This window comes from Tursiops truncatus, chromosome 10 (genome assembly GCF_011762595.2).
Source record: "Tursiops truncatus isolate mTurTru1 chromosome 10, mTurTru1.mat.Y, whole genome shotgun sequence".
Lineage (NCBI taxonomy): Eukaryota > Metazoa > Chordata > Mammalia > Artiodactyla > Delphinidae > Tursiops > Tursiops truncatus.
In genome coordinates, this window is record NC_047043.1 from 84,632,557 (window position 1) to 84,655,823 (window position 23,267).

The window sequence follows — 23,267 nt, forward strand, 5'->3', positions numbered from 1 at the left end:
CAGGTTGACCAGGCAGAACACAACAGCTGGATGCCTACTTTCACTCTAGGGTCTACCCGGACCTGAGCCCCCTCCGTTCAATCTCTCTAGACATGGCCTACGATCTCTTCTAGAGAAATCAGAGCCTTCCCTGCAGTATTCAGTAGTTCGTTTCCACTGTGCTTACAGAGCCCAGGCTGCCGGGATGAAGACTGTCCTTTCCTGACAAACGTCATTAAGGGCAGCCAGATTAGAACCTGGCTTCTCTTGACGATTAACAAACAAGATCTTGATCAAGAGCGTTTAAGCCTAACACAATGGCTCTGAAGCTTTCCTTGCTATGATGTTAAAATTTCAGACGAGCTCTTCAGAACTGCTGGGAGGTCAAGGATGAAACAGATGCAGGGCCTCCCTGACAGCCCTCTTCTCCTCGCTGCCCTTGTTTCCATGTTACAGGACAAGGAAAGCAGAGCACGGCCTGGTCACTTCCTGGCTGAAGACATCATCCTACCCTTGACCAAGATTAATTCAGCAAGAGCTTCTTACCTCGATGGTGTCACACCCCGGCCACGGTATTCCTCAGTAGGGGTCTGGACATGCGGTATCAAGGCTGGGGTTTAGCTAAAGACAGGAGGGAAGAAGCCTTCCCCTCTCTTCTCATCTTCACAACCGGAAGGAATCCACTCTTCCTAAAAGACATCCTTGCACTTTCACTGTAGGGACCAACATCTTGCGGTACACCTCCATCTGGTGTGGGAAGCAGCCTCCGTTCTCCTCAAAAGGTGCTGCCAGTGTCACTGGCAGCAGGGACCCTCAAAAAGGACTCCTCAGGTTTCAAGGAAAGCTGACCGGTCAGGGTACAGCCCATCACTTATCTGAGAGCCCTGGGAAACATCAAAGACACACCACTTGCTCCCTGCTCTTCGATCCTTCCAGATCCTTTCCAAGATTCCCGAGGAGCCAAGAGCAAAGACAAAAAGGAATGAAGTTTGCTAAGTTTTCTTTTACCAGGACAAACCCAATTTCCAATTACAGTCCTGCACCATTTATACTCTCCTCCTCTCCGTGCTAGTTCAAGTGCAGACTCAGGCCAAAGAACAGTAATCACAGATGACTCTTAGGAGTGCTGTAAGTGACTTCCACATTCTTTGGAAGTGACTGTCTCAGCAGCAGTCTCCCTAGCCCCGGGCAATAAGCCGGCTTTGTTTGTGGGGCTTTTAGGTTTGACACTGCATTTCCTTTACGTCAGAGTCACAACTTACCTAACTGCAGTTGGCCAGAAATGGGTTGTCTTCTGAGGGTTTTCAGTCATGCACTGAATTAATCATCGTTACCCATCATCTCCACTTCCTTCCTTAAATCACTGCAACCTACCTCAAAGGATGCATTTACAGACACTAGCTCGCTTTCTTCCAAAGTTCGGCCATTCTTTGGTTCCATTATATTTTCTGCTGCAGCTCTGAGCCGTGCACTGAGACACCCAAATCAACTTCAGCATACGATAAACTCAAGTTCTTGGCCTCCTGTTCTACGGGGAATATTACACAAGTGAAGAATCTGAGTACAAAAGTTAACTGTTTTCCTACGGGCTAAAGTCTACACAGACAAAAATAAAGATTTCAATGTAAATTTTACTATTTTATTTGTGAAAAAACTACAAGCAGAATTCATAAATAGACATTTCTATTTAAAGCAGGAAAACGATAAAGTGGCTTCTAATAACATAGTCGTGCACATGCCAGTAACAGGAATATATTAACATCTTTTATTTGCTAGACAAAGAGCAGTGTCCAATATAAATTTCCCCCAAACATTTAAGACCTGTGAATTTCTGACCAGTTCACAAAACCACCGACACTTTAGCATGAAGAAAAAAAACAAACCTAACAGACTGTCAGCTCTAAAGACGTTACAGAGCAGGAACTTCCAAAAGCGTTATACAAGCTGTCTTTCTGAGCAAATGAAAAATATAGCTCGTATAATACATTAACAAAAATTCACAAGGTAAGATTATGTTTTGACATACTTAACAAGCATTCTCTATTTGTCTCCAACAAACAAAGCTAAGGAAATAATGTAACCATCTTTACACAGTAAATTAAGGTTACAAGTCATACACAAGAACAGAACTGCTTGCGCATTAAAAACTGTTCAGCTCCATTGTCATACTCTAAATGTTGGCTCTTAAACCATTTTCGGTTACATACAAGCAAAGGTTATTATATATTCAGCAATTAATAAATTTTCAATAATTTAAGATACGGTAGCTTAAAAAAGTAGACTGAGAATGGTCTTGATAAGGCAGGTGAAACATCTTAGTGGAACTAAACTCACAGAAGCTTCTGCCAATGTTTTGAATATCCAGATTGAAACTGAAAGATTTTGATTAAAATTTTTTGTGGGTGTCAAGATGTCTTTACCTTAATATTACTATTATTATTTTTTGAACTGCATGACTCAAGCAGAGCAGGTCAGATAAGCTCTGTGCGCGCACGCAGGAGTGTGAAGGATTGTGTGGTATTAAAACAAATGGAAACTTGCAAGCGTAACACTGTGCTTTTGTTTGTTTTTATAACCTGCTTACTGTGCCGCTGAATACCAAGTATTTCTGGTTCTCTTTTAATATGTATCTTTATCACCTACACTAGTGTTTTTACACACTGCCTACTAATTGTAGGGCAAACTGCAAATGCAGAAAGTTACAGGAATTCCATTTCCAGAATACATGCCTGAGGGACGTCATCAATTTCAGAAATTAAAAGCCTAAAGTACCTACCACCTCACTACCGTAACAGAATTACACAACAGCAGCTAAAGGATGGGCCCAAGAACATCTGATTGCTGAGAGCAGTCCCACCATGCGCTGCAGTTTCCACCAAAATGGCCATTTCATCCTCTCACCTGTTCTAAAGCAATCCTCCCCCTTCCTTCACCCCTCCCCATTCTTTAATTTATTCTTTATCATGGAGGCAAAACTGAAAAACCAAGACATTGGCAATGACTCAATTAGCAGCCTCTGAGTAGCTGGTGAACCAGCTTTTCCCACTAATCTCGGGGTCCAATCACTTTACATGAAACTAATTTTGAAAAAGTACACAGTGTTTCTGAACAAAGTGCAAACCAACACTTACTGGTTTCAAAAGCAGTGCAACCCACATGAGTTTGGTGACTTTTAAATTTTTTTAAAAAGTTAATTAAAAAACAGCAATTCCTTACACCTCTGGAAAATAAATATGGCTGACTAATTCACCCTCCCTGAGACCCTTAATAAAAGGAATATTAAAACTTTAGAAGGAATGTCTTTGCAATACCCCACTAATATTAAAATGTGGATTTAAAATTCATAGTCAAATCACTATGTATTCTATATCCTGATGCTTACAGAAAGCATCTGATTTCCTTTGGTTCATTAATAAATACTTTAAAAATGTATTTAAAAAGGTAAGTATAGCTTGCATCCCAGATGAAAGCAGTATTTTGAAAAGAGGGGGCGCACTGTCCGTGCATCTGAGTACAGGACCACAGCAACAAGTGGCACTGCTTTATCATCTATACCTTTGAGAGCAGAATTTAAACGATGGTACATTAGTGACTAAGGAATAGTTTTAATGTAAATGTGAAAGGAGCCTTCCTGTTGGCTACTCAAATCAAGCTGTTAATTTTTCTGTTTACTTGTTGCCTCCACAGACAGAAGTTACTTCTATTCTTAAGCAAACCAGGTTTTTCACACCAAAATGTGGCGTTTCATTACTAATCTGCTGCCCTCCCAGAAGTACCGTCAAATAAAGGAAGGTGACATCAAGTTCCCATGCTTGAAATGACTCTCAAGTCTATGAACTCTGCAGATATGAATGTAAGAGTCAAAGAGAAGACAGACTCTAAATCTAAACAAAGCAAAACAGAACATTTTTAAAATGAGGAGGGGTGGATTCATATTAGCGGTCTTTTTTTTTTCCCCCTGTTTTTGTTTGTTTTTGCAAGACAGTTTTTAAAAAGAGAGAGTGAAAAGAATCTTTTTTAAAAGAGAGTTTTACTCAAGCCATCTTTATGTTGAGGAAGAAAAAGATCACAGGCTCGCAGGAAGTAGGACTTTTCCCTGCAACTCTGGCTGCCAGCACTTCAACCATTTATTCACCACTGAGTTCCTTCCCACAGCAGGGAATTGAGACATGTCTCCCAACACTGAAAAGCTCCATGTGGGGACTGGATGTACTGGTTGATAACCTTTGTTCAGTAAAACAAGACTAGATTTTAAGAAAGAAAAAGAATTCTCACAACTGAAGGGGTAGGGTAAGGGAAACGAGGGGAAGTGAGGCAAACAAAGTTCCATTAAACAGAACACCACATGCAAAGTGGAGACAAGGATTTGCTTCTTGTATGGACGAAAAATACAGGTTACACAGTTTGAATCCTAAAACTAAGAGACAATTTATCAATTTACCTCAGACATGAGTAGAGGTCTGGAAAATGGATGGAATTCGAGTTACAGAATACCATATTTTCATGAATGCTTATGTAAGAACAGCAATGTTAACATGTAACCGTAATTTACACGAATACTTGGCATTCTGGAGCTAGTTTCGTTACTTTTGACTGATCAAAGCCCTCCCAACTAAACCACTTGTGATTTGTCAGTTATTCCATCGCAAATGCAGGCTATCTGGAGCAGTCTTTAATTTGAGATCACATTGTTTAAAAAATATATATTTTTCTATCGTCCAGTACTCTTTAGACAGATGAGAAAGTCAAGTTCCCACGTGGGTTGGAACATACTTCACGTAAGACTGATTTTAACTTAATTTCAGCACTTTCATAGAAGGGACCGTCCCAGATCTGTAACTGTTCAATGTTGTATTCACTTCACAGTGTATCAAGCACCAGCGTTGCCATGGATTGGTTTCAAATAACCCTTTATATATAATTTTATATTTATATATATATAGTTATATCAAAACTGATAGTACATAGTATAACTGGAAGAAAGAACTAAACTTAAAAGGATATGCTGAAAGGATGGAGTCTGTGAACACAATAAATAAAAGCTCCCTCCCCCTCCCACCCCACTCCCCCCAACAAAACAAAAACAAAAACCAGTTGTAATGTACATGGAAAATTGTGCACAGCAGATTTTTTTTTTATATAAAAAGTAGATTCAGGAGCACATCCAATTATAAATGATTGTTAGGAAAATCATATAAAACAATGGAATACATAAAAGTGTCAAGAGTAATCGTCAGGGTGCGAAATTCCTTGGGGGCCAGATGCCCATGGCAAGCAGAAATTATCCTGGCAGCATCACTAAGAGGTCGATGTCCACAGAAGATTCTCCAGGGGTGCAAGCGGCATGGGCAGGTGGAGGATGTGAATTTCATACCCTGATTCATAGTTTTCACAACTCCATGTGCAATTTCAGAAAGATTCATCATTTACTGCTGACATGTCGCCCTTTGGCGTGGAGGAACGGGAGGAACCCTTGTCTGTGCTCTCCGACCCCGAGCTGCTCTGGTTCTGCTGTTCTGACCCTGCACTGGAGGTCACTGTGGATGAGGAGGTCGAGGAGGAGCGAGTCTTTTCCTTAAAGTCTGTGATAATGACGGTGACGTTGCCCACAGTTACTGCCAACTGCTGTGCGGTGCTCCTGTCCACGTTTTTCAGCCGGGGCCTGAAAGCAACACCACAGGGGAAGAGCCCATGAAATCGGCTACGGATGCAAAGGACTTCTGGCCCAACATCACCCCGCCACACACACAGACTGCATGACGCTGTGGCAATGAATCTAGAACGCCAGCACGGATTACCAGCGCTTACTACCATATCTGCCGACTAAGAAGCGTAGCAAGAAACGAAACCGCCAATCAGTTAGCAAAGCTTCGGATCACTGCAAAATTATGATCAATTTATCTTTCTCCTGTTTTGGACTCAGTGATATAAAAGCAGCTCATATCTATGTGCATGTACTTTGAAAGTTAACAGTCCCACTGCCCCAGCTCTTCACCCCACCCCTTCTTAGCCTACAAACCCACAGGCACAAAACCACCCCTGACTCTTGATTATGAGCAGGTGAATCAGGGCAGCGACGTGGTATTTCACTCTAGTTTCAAATACCTTGAGGTGTGATTCGTTTCACTGGTCTTTGTTGTAGCATTTGCAGACTGTATACTGTTCGCTTCGCTAGGAGGATCTTTCAGAATATCGGACTTTGGTCTAAATGGGGAGACAGAAAAAGAGGCATTTAAAAGACATCTTTGATTCACCTGCAAAATAACATAGTACTGTACTGAGTTACCGAAGAACTTACTTTGTTTTTTTGTTGGTATTTTTCTTGGTAACACTAGGACTAATTTCTTTATCTTTCTCGGGTTTCTCTTTGTCTTGCTTTTCAACCTTCTCCTTCTTCTCCTTTTTAGGGGGTGGTGGAGTGGCATACTGTTGGGCCACTTGCTGGGCCACCAGCTGAGAATTGATCCGAGGTTTTCTAAAACATTCAAGAAAAGATGTCTCATTATTTGCTTTTTAACTGTTTCTTTAATTTTAAAATTTTGGTCTCATAATTTTTAGGTATTCTATTACTGGTATCCAGCAACTCAAACTAAATTATATGGTGTTTTATTATTTCCAGATAGTATGGTTAAGTCCATAAAACTTTTCCTCTTTCAAATCCACTCTCCGTACATCCACCTTTAATGACATAAACACACGCGCTCACGCAAACATACATATCCCTGTGCAGTCAAGACTTTCAGCCAATTAAAACATGACGCTGCTTCTAGGAGAAGCAGCTTCTGAGAACACTGCTTCTTTTGAGCTGTCAAGATTATACTGACTGACAGCTTTCAAATACTTCTGCCGCAGAGGGTTAATCTCATTTTATTAAATGGACACTGGTAATCCCTTGAAAAGAGAATGAAATTAGAAGTGTGACATTCACTCCTCAATCTAATTATTCCGACTTGGTCTGCTCCCCTGCTGCTCTGTGACTGGCACAGACAACACGTATCGAGCAATAAAAGGTAACTGTGGTTCATACGAGCTTCCAAGGGGGTGAAGACAAAGTCACTATAAAAACATCTTAGACAAGTGATACATTCATTGTGCCATAAACCATTATGTCTGCACCAGTCTCCAACTGACACTGGCTCTTAGCACTATTGTTTACAAATTCTAAACGGTGCCAAACGCTTCTCACAGTGCATGACCATTCGGACCCAAATGGCAAAGGGAGAAAGGAAAACCTAGGCGCTATTTCTATACAATATTAATTTTCAAAGACGTTAGCATCTAGATCGACACTTACAATATAATAAATTCTCCAAGTACAAGGTAGAAAACACATATCTAAGTGGGTTATTAATGAGGTGAAGCAACCACCTGCCATGATGTAATGATCCCCTTCAGACCCCACGTCCCCCTCAGTTCCCAACGATGAAGGCACTGGCCAGAGAAAAATAACTGGACAGACAAGGTCTGCCTCATCAATGAGAGAGCCAGCGGTGGAAGAATGGAAATAGAAAAAAATTAAAAAAAAAGGCCTACGAAAAACAAAACAGAAGTTTCTTTCTTAAATAATTCCGCCATTTTTTTTTTCAAGAAAACAAAAAGAGTTGCTAGGTACAGGACACGCTGGCTCCTAAATTAAGCACAGTTACTGAAGCACCTCTTGGGAGGAGGTGTGATGTGGCGAAGAAGAAATATAGGACGAGGAGGGGACAGACACCTACTCCTTGACTTCATCAAGGCCAGCCTGCTAGGGGAAGACACTGGGTTTGTTCTGAGTGTCTCAGTGCTGGCTCCACAATAGTGTGGCTTTGCAGGAAACACACCAACAAAGGAGCAATCCCAGAGCAAGTTTCCTATTGGTCTCCAGCAAACACAGGCCTTGGTTACGGCGGCATACGACGAAGCCCACAACGGGTACGGTCACCTCAGGCTGGACCACAAGCAGCCTCACATGCCACTGAGCAAGGGATTCAAACATGTGAAGTGCCCCGAGATAAAGGGAGGAAGGTACTTAATACTCTAAACTCCCGCCCCTCAAGTGAAAGGTGAAAGGTAACATTCTTTTTTCACAGGTTCTAACAAAGGCAGCAGCAGCCATTCTAACACATTCTTCTCTTTCAAAGAGGAAGTGTATCTGTTAATACTTACAGAGAAGATAATCACCACTACGAACTATTTCACAAGTATTCACAGGGAACACAAACAGACCAGCTGTCTACAGGGATTACCAAGCAGTTTAAATCAGAGTTTAAACAAACTGTCATATACTAACCAATACTCAGGTGTCAAAATTAAATAACTCAGCCAAGTGAAAACTAACTAACTAAATAAATAAAACTTTATGAAAAACTACACCTTGAGGGAGACTTTCAATTAAGCCAGTATGTGTACTTCACTGCATGGAAGTCTGACAAGATAAGACAACTGGACACCAGTCCAAGACCACCTGCAACAGCGAGAAGAACCAACGGCACGTGGCACACCAGACGCTTGCCCCAGAGAAACCACCCCTGGCCCCATCACCAGGCCCACCCAGTCTGAGTTAGGGGGGCCTGCCTCACTCCAGCATGTCCTACAGAGTTCTATGATGTCAGTTAGCACGCCGCACTGTAACTGTCAATCAAATGTACACTCCTGAATGGCATGACCGTGTCTTAATCAGCCTTCTCTATGGCATTCAGCACAGTACCAGGTACCCAATAAAATTACCTACTGGATGAATAAAGGATAAACGAAAATTTCAGAGAAAGACAAAGTAGGATAAGGACTGAGGAAAGGGCCCAAGCTTTGGTGATCAAGAAGTCAACTGCCGACTTTCAGGAGAGCAAGCCACACACTATCAGGGCTGCAAAGAGGAAGGAACTACAGGATGTCAGAGGAATAATCTAGAGGCGGCCAACAGGAACCCTTTTGAGAACTGTGGTGCTGAGGTAAAGGACAGCCCTGCCACTGCAGAAAGGGGTCAGCAGGGTTTGAGGATATTTCCTTGGGAACAGGAGGCTTAAATCATGTTGTACACTGAAGAGGGAGAAAGACTGAAGGCAGGCAGAAGAGAGGGGTTAGCCATGGGGCAAAGGAGAGAAAGCATACAATCAAGAAAAGCACTGGGGGCTTCCCTGGTGGCGCAGTGGTTGAGAGTCCGCCTGCCGATGCAGGGGACGCGGGTTCGTGCCCCGGTCCGGGAAGATCCCACATGCCGCGGAGCGGCTGGGCCCGTGAGCCATGGCCGCTGAGCCTGCGCGTCCAGAGCCTGTGCTCCGCAACGGGAGAGGCCACAACGGTGAGAGGCCCGCGTACCGCAAAAAAAAAAAAAGAACAAGTGCTGGGATTGGGATTGACATGTATACACTGATGTGTAAAAAACTGATGACTAATAAGAACCTGCTGTATAAAAAAATAAATAAAATAAAAATTAAAAAAAAAGCAAAGCACTGGGAAAGGAACAGAGACTTTCTCCTGAGATGGGAGGGATGCTAGGTACTGGGGGATTATTGGCAGAATATTGGCAGAATATGGGAATGAGAGATCAGAGGAGAGATCCTGAAGCAATGGACATCAGAAGTGGTACCTGGGTTGGTGAGCAGCTGGCACTACCAGCAGAACAGAGAGCTAGGGGAGAGCAAAGAGGAAAGGAAGTCACCCTTGTCTCACAAACAGCCCCTAATGGTAGGCACCTGATGCACCTGCAAGCGGCTCTCAACCACCCAGACGCCGTGCTGATCCAAGATGGATTATCCCCTCACAGGCGGCTTGCCGAGGCCATGGGCAAAGCATGGGCAACAGGCCAGGTGCCTGTCTCGTACTCCTCCCGTGGACGACCACTCTCTAACATTTCAGCAGGGCAAGCAAACCCTCAGAATTTTTCAGTGCACGCACCACAATCCAGCATCTGTAGGACAGTATGTATACACACACACGGTGACATAAACTGCACCTCAAATGCAGCACGTGTGCACAACCGCACGGATGTCCTCACTTGTTCCTAAGAAAATGATGTCTGACTAGAATAGTGAAAGAAGTGTGCTTCCTCTCTAATGGGCAACCAAACTGAAACTTCACAAATGAAAAGGACCCAAGGCTCACTGGGATCAGATTATTACCAAGAAATATGGGATGTCTGCTAAAAGCACCTGTTTTGTTTCACAAGTACGTCTGTGTTCTCAGCGTCCTCAAATAACAACCTAGTAATTCTTCCATCATCACTTGCTCCTTCCCCACAAAAACCCTCACCAACAGGTGGGAATCTATTATTTTAATTATTAGAGTGGTTTTTTCAAACTAGTTCCCCCAACAAACCCCACAGTCCTTCTCGGATCAGGGAACGGGGTGAGGTGGGGAAACGCAACGAATTCATTTTGAAATGGTGCACTGCTGCTGAACACAATGCGTACCTTTGAAGAAGGTGAAGAAGTGAGAAGGGTCGTCGGGGGGAGACCCTCCAAAGGTGCCACCCTGCCAGAACTGCTGTGGCAGCTCCTGCCATCCGTCCCCTACTTATTCCCAGGCCGGAGCATTCTGACGGCATGAGGATGGGAACGTGCCACCTCCACGGAGAGCCATGCACGCCGCACCCCAGCTGGCCGCGTTCTCCAGGTTAGATGCTGTGAACTGCCGTCGAGCAGCAGGCCAGGACCACCTCACAGCCAAAACAGGACAGGCACACTACGGAGCCAGAGTCAGCACAGCATCCTCCAGAGCACAACTGATTGTCTCTGTTTTACCAATTAAGGAGACTGAAAGCAGAAAGATCAAGAACCTTGTCTAAGGTTCACAGTAAGTGGCTAAACTGGGATTTTTTAACCCAGATCCACCTGAACTTTTCAAAGCTTCCTCTTATTTATTTATTTATTTATTTATTTATGGCTGTGTTGGGTCTTCATTGCTGCACACAGGCTTTTTCTAGTTGCGGCGAGCAAGGGCTACTCTGTTGCAGTGTGCGGGCTTCTCATTGCAGAGCACGGGCTCTAGGCGCACGGGCTTCAGTAGTTGTGGCACACGGGCTCAGTAGTTGTGGCTCACGGGCTCTAGAGCGCAGGCTCAGTAGTTGTGGTGCACGGGCTTAGCTGCTTGGTGGCGTGTGGGACCTTCCCGGACCAGGGATTGAACCCGTGACCCCTGCACTGGCAGATGGATTCTTAACCACTGCGCCACCAGGGAAGTTCCCAAAGACTCCTCTTATGAAAGTAACTTCAAATGAGTCTCCCCACCGTTTGTGCGTGTCGGGGGGCGGGGAGGGGGCACAGGGTACTAGGGGTGGAAGACCCAGGTCAACTCAGGCTACGGTTTCAACAGATACCTGCCCAAGAATTCCAGCACTCTCGTTAGCCCCACCATCTTCACTGGGGTAAGAAGAGGACTACTTGGTTGCCCTTAAGGGGAGAGAAAAGGGCACGGGGAGAGGAGATGGCAAAGTATGTTTTCCAATGTCTTTTAACATTTCCTGTAAGGAAAGAACCCTTATCATGATATTTAACACTGCTGATCAGTGAGAAATAGTTACTTCCCACAGATTTACACTGCTCAGTGCAGTCTTTTAAGTGTCATACAACACACTGTATATAGCTCACTTAATGGGCAGAATTTCCAGCATATTGCAGGACGTCAATTCTTCAATACGGAGCTGAGAGTCTGGGGTTCTCCAAAATTACCTAAGTTTCCCAACTAACAAATCTTAAACTAGCAATTAACAGCTTTCTCAATACAGGGGAAAACATTAGATCAAAGAACATGGCTTATTGCTTCTGGTGACTACACCTCAAAGCCCATTAATCACCACCAACAAAAACAGACAAACAAAAAGCCCTATTTGACCAGAAATACTATACAGTATGTAACATGGGGCCTGGTTTCCTTTATAAGTACGTTTGCCAACAAAAGTTTTTTGCTATCTTCTTCAAAACTGTATTTTTTTAATAAAAAATTTTTAGGCTTCTGAAAATTGTTTCATACCTTTATTGTTGCTTTTCCAATAGAGTTTACAAAGGAAAATCCGCTGTGACATTTCAGTAATAGACATCAGGAAATCTTGTCTATTTATTTGCATTTGAACAGCTAATATTTCAGAGAAGAACTGATTCCACAAAGTGAAGCAAATCTTTATCAAGGGACATCCTTAATTTTTGAAAACGAAAAATTTCACACAAACACAAATGAGAGCAAAAAACAAGCTATCTTCCTGGATTGCTCTGGGGGAACATGGGCAAACCATATGTTTCCCCCATACAACACTTTCCTTCTCCACTGTGTGCTCAGGGGAACCTGAAATCTGTGATCATTTCTCACGTGCTTTTCTGTATCTCAGCTCCCACAAAGAGAAACAGGACAAAGCCATCTTCTCGTAGTTCAGGCAACAAAGAGCAATAACAAATCTTTTTTTTCCTTGATTATGTCCAGCTCTTCCTAAACTAACATTTGTGTGTTTTGTCCACTTATGGAATTCCATTTTCAGTTAAAATACCCTAAAGGCTCTGAAATCACACAATCAACTTATCCATTAAAAAAAAAAAAAGTACCCTGCAACTTACAAAACATCTTTGCCAAGTTAACTGACACTGCCCTTGAGTTCTGCCATCGCCCTTACCTCCCCCACCAAGCCCTTCCTCGCCTTGGCAATCTGTTGGTTGAAAAATTAGCAATTTCCAGGACTGAACTACTCTGAAAACGCCTGTCCATTTAGCTCACTCTACCAGGAGCCCACGAGTCTTTGAGATCACATCATGGCTCTGTAATTAAAAGGAGGCTTCTCCACATGACCCATTTCCCCGTCCCTCCAGTCAAAAGGTTATTCTACACATGCGCATTGGACTAACTAGGATGCATCTTACCTCCCCACCAATGACTGAACTTCTGTATTACTGAGCCCCCGATACACGTGCGCACACACGCACACAAACACACACCAGCTGGGAACACAGCAGAGTACTCTGCACAGCCGTTACCGACTAAAATATTTTGAAAATGAAATGGGAATAGAAAATACAACCTCAGGGAAGCGGGTGGGCCAAATGTGTAAAATGCGTTATAAACTGCACAACTTTTTTTCTTTGCAGAAGTACCTGTTAAAGCCATAATTAGGGTAAATAAATCTGATCTCTGTCTGCATACAATATGTATTCCAAGTTAAAAGAAGCTGCGAATCCATTTTCACGCCAGCTATTGCCTGTATTTAGCTCCAAGGCCATGTAAGCGTTAAGATTCAGGGTCTGTCCCAGCAACACTGCCAACCACACACTACTGGCTCCTGGCTTCGGTGAGCGCAACAGAAAAGAGGCCCTACAAGAGCAACTCGCTTTCTGTTCATTTTACCCACCCGCTGCTGACCCATTGTAAGTTACATACCAAAGATAAAGCAGAGGAGAAATGCTGTGAACACAGAAGTCAGGATTCTGGCTCCAACATCAATGACCATGAGATCTCAAAGGGTGACACAAGACTTCTTTTAAACTCTAGACATGCACAGGTAGAACAGATTTGAAGTAATTAGGCTACTTTAGGGCTCTTTCCCCTCCACCTATACTTATATTTTAGCAACTACTGCCTCACTTTATCCTCAACAATTCTAAAAGGTATGTTACACAACCACTAGTATTCTCAGTTTAAAAAGAGAGAGAGGATTTACAACTACACCAGAGACAATTAGTCTGGTAGTCTTTCAGGTGTACCATGCTAGGCTGAGAGTTTTGTAACAAAGGGTTTTAATCTCATGAAAATTTCTGTACCTTTTCATATTTGATTCACTGTTATAGTACAGTTATTACTAAGAATCACCCAGGTGAGTCAATCCAGCCCAATGAAGAATAACAGATGAGGAAATATGGCAGATAATCTAGTTTCGTAAATAAGTTCCCAGGGAGTTTCTAGGTAAGCACTTACTTTGCCACTATTTTAAAGGGCTGATCATCTTAAGAGACCAATGGACAAATATTCATCTGTTCAGTTATGGGATGAAACCACAAAAAGAGCTCCAGTCAGATTCTTCCCTGACGCAGGAAACATAAGACCTTGTACTAGTTGTCAGTCCCAGTGACTAGGATGCTCTTTCAGCTTGCTGATTTAGGCTCACTTCAACATTACTCAGACCTAGCTGGCTTTGCTTTGGAAAGATGAATACTCATGGCCTTCCTTCCCCAGAGCTGCTGTTGCCACAGAGTCAGGCCACGCTACACCAGGGTAATACGAAACTTCTATGACCCTGTGGCCTTCACTGCTACAATCATACACTGCGTGGCATTATTAAATTCTCTCTGCTCCCCAAATAGTATCTTTTCTTGCTGTTCTTTTCTCTCCTAAATAGTTCTTTGGCCTCTCATGTAAACACCTGTTTTCATGAAATTTCTCAAATCTTCTACAATGAGCCACTGGGTGGCCTGAAGGGGTCTGAGTTCATCTTCTAGGTTACTCTTTGCTGCCAATATACATCCTGGACTCAGGAGAACCACTCTGCCTTGTACCAGAAAACTAAAATTTCCCCCTTAATTCGGACTCCAACTATCAAATTAAAAAAAAGAAAAGAAAAAACCGTCAAGCCATCCCCTTTATTCCACTTATCTCTCCATCCTCACCTTCACAGGTAAATAGGGCGAGTACAGACTTTGGAGTTAGGACAGCCTTTGGACTTTATCCAGACTCTGCTATTGAGCTTGAGTAAATTACTCAAAATGGAAATGGGACCACAACTAATATATCAGGGCTGAAATCAAGATTAAAGGAGGTAGAGTTCTCTTAGCTCGTCATAGTACGTGTACACAGAACATGCAGATATTCCACAAAATAATTCCCCTTAAAAGTAATATCTACGTTTCAAAGCACTAACTTTTCCAGCTGTAGATGCATCTACTACCCTTCCACAGACACAGGGAGGGCAATGGAAATATTTACAAATAAAAGAAGCTGCTAAGCTCTGCCCTATGGAAATGGCTCTAGAGACAGAAATCCCTCACGTAGCTTAGTGTCCTAAGTTAATCATGCTGGCTGGGAGAAGAGGCAGCACTAAGGATCCTCATTGACTTAGCTGTCAGTTTTTCTGCATTACTTCAGACAGAATTTTGGTTTTGCAGATATTCCTTTTAAAAGAGAATGCCTTTAGGGGAGGCTACCGGACTTCAATTTTACAATACTATACGTGGTATTGCACAAACTCACCAGATACAACTTGGTTAGAAACAACTGGCTCCAAGAGAACTAACACAAGCATCCTTAACAGCACAATCTGAAATGTTCTACTACAGATTCAAAATTATCAATGTATTCAAATGTCTCTTATGCTCTGAAAACACACTTACTTAAAAAGTACTTGAGCACCAGTAACTGTCGGCACTGTAACTTTTCTGCAACTCCGGAACATATGTTCAGAAAGTAAAAGGAGCTACAAGTGGTTGAGGCTCTTGAAAACAAAACCCTTATTTTATAAACGAAGCTGGCAGCAATGGAGAGAGAGCCTAGTCCAGGTTGGTTCTCAAAGTGTGGCCCAGAGACTCCTGGGGGTATTCAAGAACCTTTGAGGAGGGTCCACAAGGCGAAAACTATTTCTATAATAATTACCTCCACAGTAATACTTGCCTTTTCATTTTCCAAAGACTAAATGACACGTGACATCACTGCTCTGAGAGCTAATGAAATGTATGTTTGTATATTCCTGTGTTCTAAACATTGCTCAGTTTTAAGTTCTGATGTGGAAAGTATCTACAGGTATAGCCAACATGAGCAAAAGCTACTTGGGGTCCATAATAATTTTAAACAGTGCAAGAGATCCTCTGACCAAAAAGCTGGAGAGCTGCTACCCTAGGACCATGACAAATATTTTACTGTGCAAGTCTGCTGCTTCATCACAGGTAAAGAAAGAAGAGGTTTTCTTCAGAAGACAACTTCTAAAACAACTCAAGCTTAAATTCTTGCTCAGCAAAACTGCAAAAAAACCAAACAAAAAACAACAAAAAAACCCCACCACCATGAAAAGCAGCATCACCTCCAAACGCAGCTTAAGAAAACATTTCAAAGAAAAAGAAAACATTTTCAACTTCCTAAACACAAGCACAACTTTCAAGAACAAGGCTTAAAAGTATTTCAACCACAGACTATAAATCTGGCTTCCTTCCATTTCCTCTCCCCTGTGGTGCCTAAAATAACAGAATTTCATTGTGGTCATTCAAATATTTAAAGTAAATGTCCCATAATAAATATGCCCTTTAGATCTCTCACAGCATTTCTCCCAAAGTAAATCCACTGACAAAGAATGGACTAGTTGACATCATGTGAAGAAAAATGTTTCCTAAATTGTTTTCAAAATGGACCTTCTTTGAAGATGGCTAACTGCCATTTCTTTCCGATACCTGCCATTCCAAATTTTCAATACAAATTTTATTCTACAGTAAAAGACTTTGGTGTTAAGACTGGAAAGGTGTTTTGCTGGCTGAGGATTTCTTCTGAGCAGTGTTAGGATCGCTGCCACGCTTGAGGCAGTGTGAGAATTACAGTAGCTGCTGTATTGTGACTACAGAAGTGGTGGAGACACACCTCCCCTCGCCCGCCTCCTTGAGGAGGAGAAGTCCATGTAGGTTACCAAATCCCAACTCTCTGGGCCAGCATCCCTACTTCCGGAAGCCCATCTGAGTAAAGGAGCAGAGAGAGATGTAACATTCCTCGTGCTGTCTCTTGTCCTGGTTTCACCTCCGGCATTTGGGCTTATGTTTCCAAATTCATCAAACAGACTTTTCCTGGTGTCTACTCTATGCCAAGGCAGGCGCTCTGCACTCTGAGTACGGGTGTATGCTTCTTTTCCAAGAAGCTGATAAAATATGACGCTTTAGATTTCAACGGCCAAGATCTCTGTTGAGGGTCCCTTGTGTTTTCTGGGCTGCTCCCTGTCACACAAGTTGGATCATAGGACTTAGCAGGCTGAGGTGCCTCAGCTCTCTCCTCTGCTTTCTGTATTTATTTTAGAATCTAACTCCATGACCTTGGATGAATTACATACTCTCTCCAGACTGCAGTTTCCTCATTGATAAAAGAGATCAGAATAGAGTAAGTAAGCAATCTCTATGGCTCCTTCAGCTCAGATACTTGTATTCAATATTTAATAAAAACAATAGAGTTATTTGTTCTTAACATACAGGCAAGTTTGCGTTAAGTACATTCTACAAACTACACTGCTGGTTTAGTGACTTTGATATGACCTCTCCCAATCTCCCCAGAAGATACACAAAATTACCTTATAAATCATGCAAATGATTTTAAGAAGGATCACAAGACACTACAAATCTCTTCGCAAACCATATATCTTCAGATGCAAATAAACTTGATGATGTATCAAGTCTTTCTCCAAGAAACTATACTAAAGCAACCCAATCTGCTCTGAAAATTCCTTTATAGCTGTCAGAGATCCCATTTAAAATGCACGTAACCATTTTGAAATTACAGTTCATGTCACAAAACTGGGCACCTACAAAGCACACAGAAGAATTTGTAATTCTTCAGAGGGAACCCCCCCCCCCAAAAAAACACTATTTAGATAATTTAAAGAAATCCAAGATCTAACAAACCAGTTGCCCTCTTCAGGTCTTGGTTTTCTCACCTGTAAAATTAGAGGGTTGGACTAAATTAAGGTAATCTTAAGGATTCCCTCAAACCTAATCCTTAAAACGAAACAAAAACATGTACTAGAAAATAAGAGTTACAACAAACAGGCTAGTTCACGGTCAAATTATAATGGGTTTCCTAAATCGCTGGTAGTCAAAACTTTCTAAAAGCCTATCATCACTTTGGAAGGATGTCTACTGCATGGTCTCTCAACCACAGCGCTGGTGGCATGTTAGAACTCGTAATTCTTTGCTGTGGGGCTGTGCTTAATGCAGTGTGGGATGTTTAGCAGCATCCCTGGCCTCTACCCACCACATGCCAGTGGCGCCCCCATCCCCAAGTTCTGACAGACACTGCCAAATATCCCCTGGGTGGCAAAATCAGTCCCAGGTGAGAAACACTGGTCTACAGAAGAATATAATATAAAGGAGTAGAAACATTTACAAACATGGGAAGGCAGCCCAGCAAAAAATAGCACTTGACCCATCAGAATTTTATCCAAAGATATCTACCAAAAACATATATAATATATTCATCATTCTAACTGGTTGGGGTCATAAGAGGGGAGGATTTGGAAAGAAGAATCCTGAGAGCTTTTAATATGCTGATACTGTGTTGTTTATTTATTTTATTTTATTTTATTTTATTTTTTGCGGTACGCGGGCCTCTTACCGCCGTGGCCTCTCCCGTTGCGGAGCACAGGCTCCGGACGCACAGGCTCAGTGGCCATGGCTTACGGGCCCAGCCACTCCGCGGCATGTGGGATCTTCCCAGACCGGGGCACGAACCCGTGTCCCCTGCATCGGCAGGCGGACTCGCAATCACCACGCCACCAGGGAAGCCCTGTTGTTGTTTTTTTAAATAAAGTTGTATGATCACTCCTCTCAAACATTTTGCAAGTTTTATTAAAGTTGTACACTGCATAGCAGCACGGAGATATACCCATCATAAGATAGATCAGTTACAATGATTAAACAGGATGTCTTTGGTAATTCTACATAGCTAAGCATCACACATTTGGTCAGGAACATATCATTCTCTCAAGAACTTATGTAACATTATTTTAATACGCAGAGCCTTTTCTAGGGGAAAAACCCAAGGTAAAATGTAAAACAACTTCTGTGTATAATACCATAAGACCAGTCAGTTCAATCACCAAACAGATGCTTGAGGGAAGACTATCTAATGGTCTCTACACAATTTACGACTCTGACAATATCATCTTATACTTCAGGCATTTCAGGTTAATCATAGTCTTTATTTGAAGCAAGGGAAGGAAAATTTTAGGGTATTTTATTTACTTCAAATGGTTGAAAAATTAGATGTAAATGAAGGTGATGACTCTGAAACCACCAGTAGCTACTGGCTAGAGGCATGAGCACTGGCTTGGAGAATTCCTTCAACTCAGTATACATGACTTTGTTGTGCTGGGACAGGGGGACAGTGTGGCACAGCTTGAAGATGGGAATCCATATACCAATTTAAACAATACAGTAAATCTTTGAATTAAATGTTGGTCATATTTGCTACTTATGGATGAAACATTTCTCAGGATTCCAGAAAATAATTAGAATTTTTTGGATAGGAATAGAAACTTAAATAAATATGAGAATATTTTGAGGTATGCCATCAATACAGTTGTCCCTCGGTATCCGAGGGGGACTGGTTCCAGGACCTCTGGGGATATCAAAACCAATGGCTGTATTTGCCTATCTGCTCACCCCTTAGCTTCTGAAATGTCAGTTCTCATACTTCATCTGCTAAACTCATACCTACTTTAAGACCCAGCTCATATGCCACTGCTTTCCCAACTTCTCCTGGCAAATAATAGTTGGTGGTCAGATTTTCAGGGTTCCCAAACGACCGTGACATACCTCTACCACTTAATGTTCTACATTATAATATTACCCTATTTATCTGTCTCTTTCCACAAGATTATATACATCTCTGAGGCAGTCCCCACCTTTTACATTTTATGCTATACTCTCCAAACTTGCTTCAAAATAGTTACTTGTTTCCCTGACAGTACGGTCTAACAATGTGGTGCAGACAGCAGATGCTGTATCAGCATGTAACATTACGTTGTATTCTAATACTAAACAGTTTCTCTGGGCCTCAGAACTGGGAGACTTTGTATAACTCTTCTTTTATACTGCCAAGACCAAGCAAAAAGCCTCACACATGAGAGGTTCTCAATGAATATAATAACTATCTATCCCAGAGATAGAACAGCTCCCAGTTTGTAAGAGGTGAAGAAGAAAATTAACAGATGATGAAATGCGTCCTATGAGGCGGCACTGTGTTGAATGTTTACATGTATCACCTCATAATTCTCACAAGTTTTTGATGGTTTTGGTGGAATCAAAACTCAAAGGTCCTAGAGCCAATAGGCTAGAGCAGTTTACACTAAGTTTATGCTCCTTCCACTAAGCCACATGGTCCAACCCAAAGAACCTTGAGAAGAAAGGGAATCCAACTGGAGCCAGTGAAAGTGAGGAAAACAAAGGAAAACACTAAAAAGAGAGCCGGAGAAAGTTTTCATGAAGTAGTCAGTAATACTGAAAACTGCAGCAAATGAGAACTTGAAAACAGGTCTCTGAATCTGCCAGTCAAGGAGGTGCCCTTCCAAACGAAGTGTTTCTCTTCCATTCCTTCACTAGATCACATATGTGCCCCTTCACCCTTCCACCTTTCCTCTTACCTCAAATATCTCAACTACTTCAACATACCCCACCTATACTCACAACCATACAGGTATGAAAAATGCAGACTATGACATTCTGTACTGCAGTGCCTGTATTTTTAAATATCTAGGGCTAGGGAATTAGGACAAAATTCTTAGGAAGTCAAGCCTAAGTCCTTCAGGAATGCTCTTGGTCTTCTGTTTCTCTATCAAAGTAAAAAAGATCTATGGGTAGTAACAACTGACTTCACATAGCATGACATAATTAATAAGTCTGCTTACTTAACCTTAGAGAAACCACATTATCACCAGAGTAAGTACTGTGGAATCAAGTGGGATTCTCACACTACCAGCAAGCTCTCCAGTTACACAGATGTATCTAAATCCTTAGCTTATAAAAAGGGATACTTAAACTGGGACGATGGTATACTGCATACACACACGTATCTGCATCATCATTCTGTTACAGGCACTTTTTTTCAAGTTGGTATTCCACTCTGAAGCATCTCCCTTTGGCATCAAAGTAAGCGAATTTGCATGCCTTGTAGTAAGTTTCCAACAAGGTAAGGACTGTGTGTGCCAAAAATGACTCTGAAATGTCTTTGTCTGAAAGGGACTTTTTTCTTCTTAAACTACATTGCTGCAAGTGCACTGTCATCAAAGATCTGCTGAACATCTGATTCACTAATTTGCAGAAGTACAATGGAGATTTTGCAAGGTTTCTTTTTTAAAGTCTAAAACAAAATTTTAAATGTTTCATCTTAAGCTAGAGTTGCAAAATGGCACAGAGTTCTTCCCACATACCCCTCACTCAGCTTCTCCTAATGTTAACATCTTATATAAACAAAGGATAATTATCAAAACCAGAAAAGTTAACACTGATACAATACTCTTAACTAAACCGGACACTTTTTTGGATTCGCACTCGTTTCCCCACGAAAGTCCTTGTCTCCGTCAGCCTCCCATCTAGGCATCCACACTGCAGTTTGTTTTTCCTCACGTTTAGTCTCCTCCTATCTCTGACAGCTCCTCAGCTTCTTTGTCTTTGACGGCCTGGACACTTCTGATGAGCACTAGAGTCAGTTGTTCTGGAGAAATGTCCCTCAACTTGGGTTTATTTCATGACCAGAATGAGGTTATACATTCTGACGATTCCAAAGCAAAGACGTGCGTTCTCCTGACTGCATCACAGTAAGGGGTCCCGGATGTTTCCAGGTCTTATCCCCGATGTTAACCATGACCAGGTGACTAAGGTAGTGTCTGTCAGGTTTCTCCACTTTAAAGTTATTATCTATTAAATAAAAGACTTTAAAAGAGTTACCTTGAGACTCTATATACCAATATGCTGTTTCTTCTCAAACTTTCACCCACTAACTTCAGCATTCAAACGTGGACTGCGCAAAGCTGCCATTGTCTTGTTTTGGCCCCATGGTGATTTGGTCTTCCACATTTATTAACTGGAATTCTTCTTTAAGTAAGAGCTGACTCTTCAAATTCATTCATTTATTCAATTATTTTTATCAGTATGAATTCATGGCTATTTATCTTATCTTATGGGTTAAAATCCAATTCTATCGTAATTTATCTTGTTGCTTAAATTGTTCCAGCTTTGGCCATTAGGAGCTCTTCCTTCAGGCTGAGTTCTTTTGACAAGCCCCCACCCTTCCTTGATCCCAAAAAGTCTAGAAGTTTTTAGGATCCAATGTTCCTTGGACTATTTTACATTCCTAAGCACTATACTCAAAGAAAACCCTTACAGTCCAGCTAGAGAAGGAACAAAACAATCATTCGAAGTGATGAATCATTTACATATTATCACAATCAGCGTTATATTCCACACAGCATAACCACTAACAAAAGTTGGGTGATAGCTAAGCAAGTGAGAGCTCTGGATATCATAAGGAGTACACTTTCTCAGAATGTAATCCCTTATCTATTGCCTCTACTAACAGAAAACTTTTGTGTTCTAAAGACATACTTCATCATCAAACATTTTGTGGCGAGAGGTGAAAATTCCAGGTGGAATAAGATTCCAGTTAGTTAGACAAGTGTCCTCTAAAAACACACAATGTATTTTTCTGGCATTCTGTGGAGGGAAAGGGAAAAGATTTCAGACTCTGGAATAAGGAATAAGGGTACAAGAGCCAAGGCTGAGTGCATGTTCCAAAGAGTAAACAGCCTGTGGTGGAGGGAAGCAACGACAACACTGTTCCTTTTGACTTTATCGCGCCCTCTCCACGGCTCCAAAAGCACTAAAGAAGAGTGGGATCTCAAAAATTACTGCCTGCTTGCTTACAGATGCCTAATCCCCTGCCATCCAAACATCCCAAAAAGGGTAGGGTTGGGGGTGTGGTTGCTAGAAATAGCAACCGCTGCTGAGCTCTGTTGACTTGGACAATCTTTGCCTGGGACAAATCTTAAGGAGATACAATTTACACAACAAAACGCACGTGGTTTTAAGGGTACAGTTTGTTTTGACAAACATATAGAGCAGTGTAATCACCACCCCCAACCGAAGTTCTTTAGTGTCCTTTTCCAAACAAGTCTCACTCCCAGCTCTAAGAGACCACGGATTTGTTTTCCCTCACTGTGGACTGAATGAGTCTTTCCTCCAGTTTCACACAAATGGAATTATACAGTATATATTCGTTGTTTCGTATGGCTACTTTCAGTGATCAAAGTATTTTCTGACATTCATCCCTGTTGCTGTGTGTTTTGTTTACCTAGGCTCCTACTGATGGACATTTGGGCTGTTTGCAGTTTTCAGCTCTCATGAATAAAACTGCCATGCACATTCACATACAAGTCTTAGTGTGGACCTGTTTTCATTTCTCTTGGCTAAAAAAACCTATGGCAAGTATATATTTAACTTTACAAGAAACTTCCAAACTCTTTTTCAAAAGTGACCGTACCGTCTTACACTTCCTCCAGCAAAGTATGGACATTCCAACTGCTCCGTATCCTCAACAGCACTTGCTACTGTCAGTCTCTTTGAGTCCCTCTAGTGCATGTACAGTAGCGTCTCAATGTGACT

At 42.0% G+C, this 23,267-nt stretch overlaps 1 protein-coding gene across 1 annotated transcript in view; it reads right to left on the reverse strand.

Annotated features, from left to right (window-relative positions):
• Positions 1 to 1,604: 1,604 nt before the first annotated feature.
• RYBP (RING1 and YY1 binding protein) overlaps positions 1,605 to 23,267 on the reverse strand; it is a 75,121-nt gene continuing 53,458 nt past the window's right edge. Inside the window, exons 3-5 of the mRNA XM_033865285.2 lie at positions 6,278 to 6,454; positions 6,085 to 6,183; positions 1,605 to 5,641 (exon numbers count right to left, since the gene is read on the reverse strand). Coding sequence (XP_033721176.1) covers positions 5,389 to 5,641; positions 6,085 to 6,183; positions 6,278 to 6,454 — 529 coding nt within the window. The 3' untranslated portion in view covers positions 1,605 to 5,388. The remainder of the gene's footprint in view (positions 5,642 to 6,084; positions 6,184 to 6,277; positions 6,455 to 23,267) is intronic.